Source organism: Myotis brandtii, unplaced genomic scaffold, assembly GCF_000412655.1.
Source record: "Myotis brandtii unplaced genomic scaffold, ASM41265v1 scaffold179, whole genome shotgun sequence".
Lineage (NCBI taxonomy): Eukaryota > Metazoa > Chordata > Mammalia > Chiroptera > Vespertilionidae > Myotis > Myotis brandtii.
Genome location: NW_005356635.1, coordinates 6782570 through 6792022, shown reverse-complemented (window position 1 = coordinate 6792022; position 9453 = coordinate 6782570). Strand labels below are relative to the sequence as shown.

The following is a 9453-nucleotide window of genomic DNA, read 5'->3' as shown; positions in this document are numbered from 1 at the left end:
TTTTTTTTTTCTATTCTGGGCCAGCTTTAGCTCTGAGGCCTTGCTGCTGAAAGCAGGTTTCTGGCCTTTACCTTCTGTATTTGATACAATGTTGTGGTCCGGCTGGCTGAAGCCCGGCTTACTGAAAGCCGGTTTCTGGGCTTTTGTTTAGCTTCTATATTTGCAACATAGTTGCTTAGAGTTGCAGCTGAGAGGCCGGCAAGTCAGGTGGGAAACGTTGGAGTTTGCCATCACTGGAGCAAGAAAGCCTCCCTGTTCGCTTCAGTGCATGGCTGCCGGCCGCCATCTTGGCTGACAGTTAAATTGCATAAGGATATGCTGATTAGCCAATGGGAAGGGTAGCGGTCGTACACTAATTACCATGTTTCTCTTTTATTAGTGTAGATTATTAATTATTGTATTATGTTCAATGCAAACAAACAACTGTAAACCTACTTTTGCCCCACCCTTATGTTAGCTTTTACTGTTACTACTGCTTAATTATTTTCGAAGTGTCAAGAAGAACAGACTAGAAAGGAATAGAGTTTATTCTATACTTATGTTTTAATGAGCATTTCTACATCTCATGTAATGACTATATGACATTTATATTAGATTTAAGCAAATAATGGGGGTACACTTCCTGGTCAGTTAAGACAGGAGGAGCAGACAGGTGGGACCTTGAGTCAGGAGTGAAAGTCTGAGAAGGTGAGGGAGCACCTCCGCTTCACCTGGGCACTCTCTGGTTTCAGTTAAGTGTTTGTATTGCTGGGATGGTTTCCCCATCAACATTGGGGCATTTGTTGAAGGCAGTTATCATAATCCTGCATATCTTTCCCTGGCCTTGTCTGGCTGCTTCTGAACAAAACCTCTTTTAGAAATGCCTGCCTGCTCTGGCTGTTCTGGAATCCCACGGTTCCAGTGTCGACACTGCTCTTGTCCTTTATTATTTTTATTAGAGGCCCGGTGCATGAAATTCGTTCATGGGGGGGTGGTGGGGGCAGGTGTCCCTCTCCAATCTGGGACATCCCTCTCACAATCCGGGACTGCTGGCTCCCAACCACTCACCTGCCTGACTGCCTGACTGCCCCTAGCCGCTTCTGCCTGCCAGCCTGATCACCCCCTAACCACTCCCCTGCCAGCCTGATCGATGCCTAACTGCTCCCCTGCCGGCCTAGTCTCCCCCAACTGCCCTCCCCTGCTGGCCTGGTCCCCCCCAACTGCCCTCCTCTGCAGGCCCAGGTGCTCCCAACTGCCTTCCCCTGCAGGCCTGGTCACTTCCAACTGCCCTCCCTTGCCAGCCATCTTGTGATGACATGGGCACGGCCATCTTGCGACCACATGGGGGCCGCCATCTTGTGCGAGGGCTTGGTGGTCAATTTGCATATTACCTCTTTATTATATAGGATTGGATGACTCATCTTCTTGTTTGGACAAAAGCTTCTTGGGACCACGCACTGAGCATAGTGCCTTACACATACCTAATTTGAACATTATTATTTCTGTCCTTTTAAGGATAGAATCGCGAGTACTTGTGTGAGTTTGAGTGAGTGTATGTGTGTATGTAAAATACTCTGTGTGTATAAAATGAAGAGTTAGCTTGGGGATATCAGGTAGCCTTCATTTTCAGAAGAAATGCACTGTGGGATAGTCACCATAAGAGGGAAATTGACAACAGGCTCTATTTTTCTTAAGTAGTTTGGAATGAGAGCATGGTAGGATGAGAAGAGCTCAGGTGGATAGAACTGTGCCAGGTGCCATCTCTACCACTTAATAGCTGTATGGCTCTAGGCAACTCACCACTGGGAGCCTCCATTAACACTGTAGGAAAATCTACCTTGCGGACTGTTATTTCCAATCATGTCCTTACATAATTTGGGCCTCGAATATAGTAAACTCTCAGATAATGACAGTTATATAACAGGTTTCTGACATTTAAAAAAATCTTTAGGCAGTAGGAAAGCTTACATGGATAGTTTGCGTTGTTTTGATCTGTGTATTATGATCAAATCCTTTGGTTGCCTGTAGGATAAATCCACTAAAATCTAACACATGAGCCCAGCACTCAGGGATCCTGTCCCGTTTTGTCTTTTGCTATTAAAGCTTCCTCCTGTCGTGAAGTTGTATAAACTTCAAGTCACATCCACCATCTCAGCGCCTCTGCCCCAGTGCACCTAGCTTTCAGTGACCTCCTTCCTCTGAATTCCTAGAGCCCCCCTTCCTTTGCCACCTGTTGTATTCACCTGCATTATTTAGTTTTATAGTCATAGATTTCCTCTAAGCCAAAATAGGACCACTCTTAATTCTTATTGTGAAATATAGTGTATATACCAAAGAATATTTAAAAACGTAGTTTTCTAAAATACTCATCATCCAAGTTTATGGGACACAACCAGTACCTTAGAAGCTCCTTTTGGCCCCTTTCCCATCACAGCTTCCCTCTCTGCCAGAGAACCAATATCATGAAATTTTTATTGATTACAGTCTTCTGTTCTTTTAATAGTACTTTTTGTTCTGCCCTTATATAAGTGGATTCATATATATTCCTATTTGAATTTGTATGTTTCTTTTTTCAGCATATTTAAAAATTTCATTTTCACTGCTGAATTGTATTCAATAATATAAATATACCTGAAGTTGTCCTTTAAAAAAAAAAAAGGATATGAAGGATCAGATCATATAACTTGGACTTTATTACACAGGACAGGCACAGAGAGCCATTTGTTTTAAAGTGAAGGGGTGATACTTGCTTTTGAAATTACATGAGGGAAAGTATCCATGGCTAATTTTTTTGCCAGAGAGAGAAATGGAAATGCAGGTATATGAGCCTCCCCCTCACTGTCCTCCCCTTTCAACCAACTGAGAATGTGGGTCTGTTTCTAGGAAAAAATGATAGAAGCCTAAAAAGTTAAAAGAGCAGTTATAAAGTGGGAATACTTAATGAACTGATATTTAATAAATATTTTTAATGAAAAAAAAATAGAATGGGTAAATAAGCATAAAATCTCAGTGACATTCAGCGTTAAGCATGTATTTCTTGCTCATGTGTTGTTGGGTAGGCCCGGACAGCTCTGGTCACCTAAGCTGAGTTTTGAGCCAGGCCACAGGCTTGATCCATGTCTGCTCCAAGCGTCTCAGTTCGGAACCTGCAGGCTGCCCAGGCCACATTCTCTGCTGCAGAAGTGGCAGCTTCTTAGAGAGGGTGAACAAAAACAGTTCACTGCTCCCCACATTCAATTGTCCAAAGCAAATCCTCTGAGCATGCCCAACATTAGTGAGGCAGGGACATGTACTCCTCACAGAGGCTGGGAAATGGAGTGAACACGCTCAACAATCATCTCATCGAACTTATGGTCATCCAGTTGTTTCCAGTTCACACCTATTTCACAGTGCTGCTGCTCTGAACATTTTGATTATGTCTCCTGTCACACATCTGCGAGAGTTTCTTTAGGGTACATGCCCAGAAGCTGAGCATTTTCAACTTGAGTAGCTAATATCACATGGTTTTCTAAGCAGCTGTACCTTTGCTATGCACAGTGAATTGTGTTTGGGTTGTTGCACTGAACCACTGATACTTTAGAATTTTGTGTATATTTAACATACAGTTGAATAATTTAAAAAGCATGCCTAAGTATTTTCCAGGGAACTCAATTTCCTTTCCAGCCACTACTGTAGGATGGAAGCTGCACTATTAGTCTGCAGAACAAAGTGCTGCTTATCTTTTTGTTAGCGCTCAGAATCCACTAACCATTTCAACTTGTGTTCACTTGGCAGGTTTGGTGCAAATGCCAAAGTTGTGCATTTCCTGGGACGAATCAAACCGTGGAATTACACCTATGATCCTAAAACAAAAAGTGTCAAAAGTGAGTCCCATGATCCCACCATGACTCACCCTGAGTTCCTCAGCCTGTGGTGGGACATCTTCACCACCAGTGTTTCACCTCTGCTGCAGCAGTTTGGCCTCATCTCAGACACCCACCCACACCTCAATGAGGTAGGTTCTGTTTCTCCTTTAAGGTAATTTAAAGCTGTGGTTTTTATTTTATTATTTATTTATTTATTTTTAATATATTTTTATTGATTTCAGAGAGTTAGGGAGAGGGGGAGAGAAATAGAAACATCAGTGATGAGAGAGAATCATTAATCGGCTGCCTCCTGCACACCCCCCACTGGGGATTGAGCCCACAACCTGGGCATGTGCCCTAACCGGGAATCAACCGTGACCTTCTGGTTCATAAGTCAAAGCTCAACCACTGAACCACACTGGCTGGGCAATGCTGTATTTTTTAAGTTTTGTATACCAGTAGACATGGAGTATTTGGTGGTATGTTAACAAAGAGATAAGATTGTGTGTATAGAAAACAATGTTCATCTTAGAAGAGAGAAATGTTACCAGCAAAGATTAACGCAGAAGTAGAGTTTCTGGCAAATTTCCTCAGATCAGAGAACATAAGAAAGGGTTTTAGAGGTTTTACTATATTTCCACATATTGTAACTATAAGCCTCTTGGCCCAACTGTCCTGTGATTATTCCTAAAGCAGTGAATGCTACGTTTCATGTTTTCGAAACTGCATACATTTAAACATACTGATTTTATTTTTGCCATCTGCTCAGAAGAATGTATTTTCAGTGAAAATTACAGCATGAACATATAAACAAATACTTTTCCAGGATTATTTTGATATACCGTGTTTGTACTCCTATATGGTTATCTAGGATCTTGTAAAAGAAATCTTGTAAGAGGAAATGACATATCAACATTTACAATAAAAAAGTGCTTAGCATCTTTTCTGACTTTAAAGTTCTTCCTCTAAGATTTGTTCTTTTGGAGGAATTGGGAAAGGATAAGAAATTAAATTTTTGGGAGGTAGTTGTGGGTAAAGTGGGGATAAATGGTGATGGATAGAGACTTGACTTGAGGTGGTGAACACACAGTACAAATGATGTATTATAGAATTGTACACCTGAAACCTATATAATTTTATTAACCAGTGTCACCCCAATAAATTCAATAAATTAAAAATAAATAAAACCTGTATGTTACATATTAAGCTATAAAGAATAGAACTATGGGTAAGTTACAATCAAGTCTAACTGATCAGTTAATTGCCTTTCTATAAGAGACTATAAGGTTATAAGAGATACTTCTCTTTGCTCTGGTATAGATTTTAGCCATTTCACTTATTAGCACTTGTAACAAAATATGAAAAGGAGAATGGGAAAAATCACTCACCGCTTACATTCTTACTCTAATTGCTTTGTATGGATCATGAAGTAACACTTGCACAGTACTTGGAACATTGCCTGGCACATAATAAGTGCTCAAGAAAAGTTAGGTATTTTTATTTAACAGTTAAACTTGTCTATCAAGTAAGTATTATTATTGTTAATATCTCTCTCTAGATATTAAAATTAACAGAAATGTAAAAAAGTTACATAACTGCTCTTATTTGTGTAACAGACTAGTCAGTAGGAGAACTGGGACTCAAATCCAGGTCTGAGAGACTGTTATCCTTATGAAAAATACGGTGAGCAGAGGACTCTGGAAGAGCCTCCCTAAATCATTCCTGTTGCAAATGGAAGGCAAAGGCAGAACTAATCCAAGGGAAGGACTTATATTGCCTCAGGTGTAATACAATCCCATGGAATCCACCCAAGTACCTTGGAGTTCCAGTGTATTTAAATGCATTCATATGCATTCACACATGCATGTAGATATAGCAACAAAAACAAGTAATCAGAAATTTTATTCTTCCAGTTTCTGTTAAAAGCAATACCTACATGTATTCATCTGCCTTTTTCTCTTCCAAGATTTCCAGTACCTTCTCAACTCAGAGCTTTGTGAAGGATAGCTTTGATATTCCTTTATGGTACAATTGGAGTTAATTGTGTGTATATGTAATAAGAATCTAATATAGAGTAGGTTTGCTCCATTTCCTGCACATTCATTTTGTTCCTTCCGCAACCCAAGGACTAAGAATTATGAACCAAGAAACAAAAGCTGGGAATTGAAACAGTAGTTTGAAACTAAGTTGATTACATGTACAGAAGCTACAAGATTAGATGCTACATGGTAATAAGCTTGAATAGGCAGATGAGTTTGGTGCATGGTCTCAAACCATTTAGCTCTCGCTTTTATGATGTGACAACTTGTGTATGTGGTGCGGCTCTCTGGTTAGGTTCTTTCTGAAGCTTAGCCTCTAACGTATCATTTTGTTTAAGTTCTCAACCTTTCTGAGCTCACAGATCGAGACTTATGTATCATGAGACTGTGTTCCCTTGTCCATCATCTTACACTTTCTAATGAACTGTTTGCAGCTTTCAGACTTGGTCTGTACACTACACTGGCTTTCTCTTGTGGCTTCTCTAGAAAGGTATGCAGAACTTAAACATTAACCTTAATTACTTTGTTCTCTTAATGTTTTCACTGAGTCAAGAAGTCTTCATTTTGTTAGGGAAAAAATCATATGACCCTTGTATTTCTGTGTCCTTTTTTGTTTGTTTCATGTAATACTTTCCAGTTTTTGCTACTTTGCATGATAATTCATCCTGGCTTTTCTCACCTTCTTCGGTTTATTGCATTCTCTGAAACTGTCTGATTTTCAGCTCTCAAGGAGTCTCTGATTATGCTCTCCTTTCTAGGAAGATGTCTCCGGAGCTGTGTCACATTTGTCCCTTGGGGAGACCCCGGCTACGGCACAGCCTTTTGTATCCTCAGAAGAACGGAAGGAGAGGTGGGAACAGGGCCAGGCTGATTACATGGGAGCAGATTCCTTTGACAACATCAAGAGGAAACTTGACACTTACCTCCAATAGAAACACTGCCACTTTTCCATGGACACATCCACTTCACAGGCACTTTTTTCTCATACTTATTATCTAGAGCTGAGTCTGTTACAGTTGCTAGAGGCTGTCACTAAAATTCATCAGATAAGGGGTTTTTGTAGGACAACAAGTGATAACTGAGCAGAAGTTATGAAGTAGCAATTGTTATATGGACAATGGCCTGTTTTTTAAACTGGGGCTTATTCAGCTGATGTTTCAGAAATTCTGTTACGCTGATTGCCAACATATGTGGTAAGGGAAACTCAAACTATTAAGATGGCTATATCAGCTTTTAAAATGGGCTGAGCCAGGGGCCAGATCAGTCTCCCTTCAGAGTGGGACATGGTATCAGTCTCTGGCTTGCTGTTGCACCTTCGTAGACATGCATTTCAGAATTGTTCAGAGCTGCCCGAGTGATTACAGTTCTGCTTTCAGGTGAAGACAGCCTGTAACACTGCTGAGTGATGCATAAGCCTGTCAACAAATGGCATCAACCCATTTTCTTCCCTCACTTTAGTGTCTGAAGATGCCCCAGTTTTCCATGTACAGTGAGGCAGCATGCTAAATGCTTCTATTCAGTTCTGTATATCTGAAAACAACAGTGGCACCTTATATGAAAAATAAAGACTTATTGCCATATCTTATTGTCTAGTTTAATTAAGGATTCCTACCCCTTGCAAAAAAAATATATTGGGGAATTTTTCATTATTTGTAGAATGTCAGTGTGTGTTTTTTTTGTTTTGTTTTGTTTTTTGTTGTTGTTTTTTGAATGTCAGTGTTTTTAAAACCAGTGTAAAACTTGGTACTAGAATATATATATATAAACCAGTGTAAAACTTGGTACTAGAATATATATAAAATTGGTTTCCAGATAGCAAAATATAATTAAATCTAGAGTTCTCCAGTGATGGCATGGATCTGATAGATGAAAGTGAGATCAAGCTCATCTAATCTGTGACCCACATTGCATCTTCATAGGAAATGAGTATTCAGATTTAGAGTGCTGTGACCTTAAAATCATCATGGGTTCATTGTCAGTCTCTGAACATACCCAATTATCTTCTAGGACTGTTAGAATCAATACTGGACCCCAGTGTCTTCTGGTGTTTTTATCCACGGCTTAAAATGATAGAAATTTTAAGACTATTAAGTGTGCAATTGATTCTAGGTTGAAAGGATGGCAAGCTAGGGAAGGATAGGATGCAAAATGACCTTTTAAAACTAAAATGAGTATTCAGAAATCATTCTATTGAAGAAAACAGGGGAACACCATTCACAAGAAGAAACTTGAGGTTTAATTGGGCAGAAACTTTCAGTGGTTTTTATGACCTAAACTTCAAGGTCACCCTTCTTTATTTCCACAATATCCCACTGGTTACACAGGTTAGCCCTATTAAATATGGGTATAGATCAGAGGTTCTCAACCTGTGGGTCGCGACCCCTTTGGCGGTCCAACGACCCTTTCACAGGGGTCGCCTAAGACCATCCTGCATATCATATATTTACATTACGATTCATAACAGTAGCAACATTACAGTTATGAAGTAGCAACGAAAATAATTTTATGGTTGGGTCACAACATGAGGGAATTGTATTTAAAGGGCCAGAAGGTTGAGAACCACTGGTGTAGATGAATACACAGGGGTCTGGAATTCTATAGGCAAGAATGACTGGAGACCACCTTGGAGGCTGTCTACCACAAGAGCTCAAGAAGAACATGTGGAGTTACCCAAAATTGTAAAATATTAAATTATTCCTGAAGGAAAAATAAGCAACAATTATTTGGACTGGTGGAGAATTGAGTTGCTAAATACATAAAGCACTGTCAGGTGCTGTGCTCCAAAGTCTCTCAAGATACTCCAAGTCGAAGGATCTCTGCATCAGGGGGTATGAGCTAAACTCTTCCAATGAGAATCCAAAGCATAGAGAAACATGGCTAAACGGAAATTAATTTCTTTACAGTGTAACTTGCAAGTCATACAAATGAGCCTTTATTTCTGGACAGTATGTATAATTTCAAAGCTCTGTGTTGCTTTCACAATCCCAATGATCAAAGATAATTGTCTGCTTTCAAGAAAATACTTGGGCATATTCCAGAAATAACATCTGCTAAGTATTTATCTAGTACCTACCATATCACACATGTGACAGGCATTAGAAATATAGGACTGACAAGATATAGTTCCTTATAGTCTAGTAGGGAACAGACCAAAACAGAAACTAGCAAATATAATTACAAATTGTGCTAAAGTACACTGACAATATTGACAGGCAAGATCCAACCTTAGGGTGGTCAAGAAAGATTCTATAAGATACTGATTAAGCCAGAAAGAGAGGTGCTGAGGTAACCCGAGAGAAGGGAAGAATATCCCCTTAAAAGGGAAATGTGTGAGGAAAGACCTGGAGCAGGCAAGAACTTGATGGAAGGAAAGGATACCAAGACAGGATGGAGAGGTAGGAAGTGGCTTCATAGGCCAAGGTGTGGGCTTTGGATTTTATTCTAAATTCAATAGCAATTGATTCAAGTTTCATTCATGTAATTTATATCTAATTTTTTGTATTAAAGAGAAATTAGAGATGCACACAAAAGTAAGCAGAAGAGTTTAAATAACGCCTATCACCCAGCTTCAACAATTGTTTAATCTATAT

At 39.7% G+C, this 9453-nt stretch overlaps 1 protein-coding gene across 2 annotated transcripts in view; it reads left to right on the top strand.

The window, feature by feature from the left end:
• The window catches only part of GYG1 (glycogenin 1), a 42696-nt gene extending 35248 nt beyond the window's left edge, over positions 1 to 7448 (top strand). Inside the window, exons 6-7 of one of the 2 annotated variants that reach the window (XM_014537461.1) lie at positions 3754 to 3996; positions 6622 to 7448. In XM_014537461.1, coding sequence (XP_014392947.1) covers positions 3754 to 3996; positions 6622 to 6862 — 484 coding nt within the window. In that variant the 3' untranslated portion in view covers positions 6863 to 7448. The remainder of the gene's footprint in view (positions 1 to 3753; positions 3997 to 6621) is intronic. The other variant, XM_005863486.2, reaches the window with a different exon arrangement.
• The last annotated feature ends 2005 nt before the right edge of the window (positions 7449 to 9453 follow it).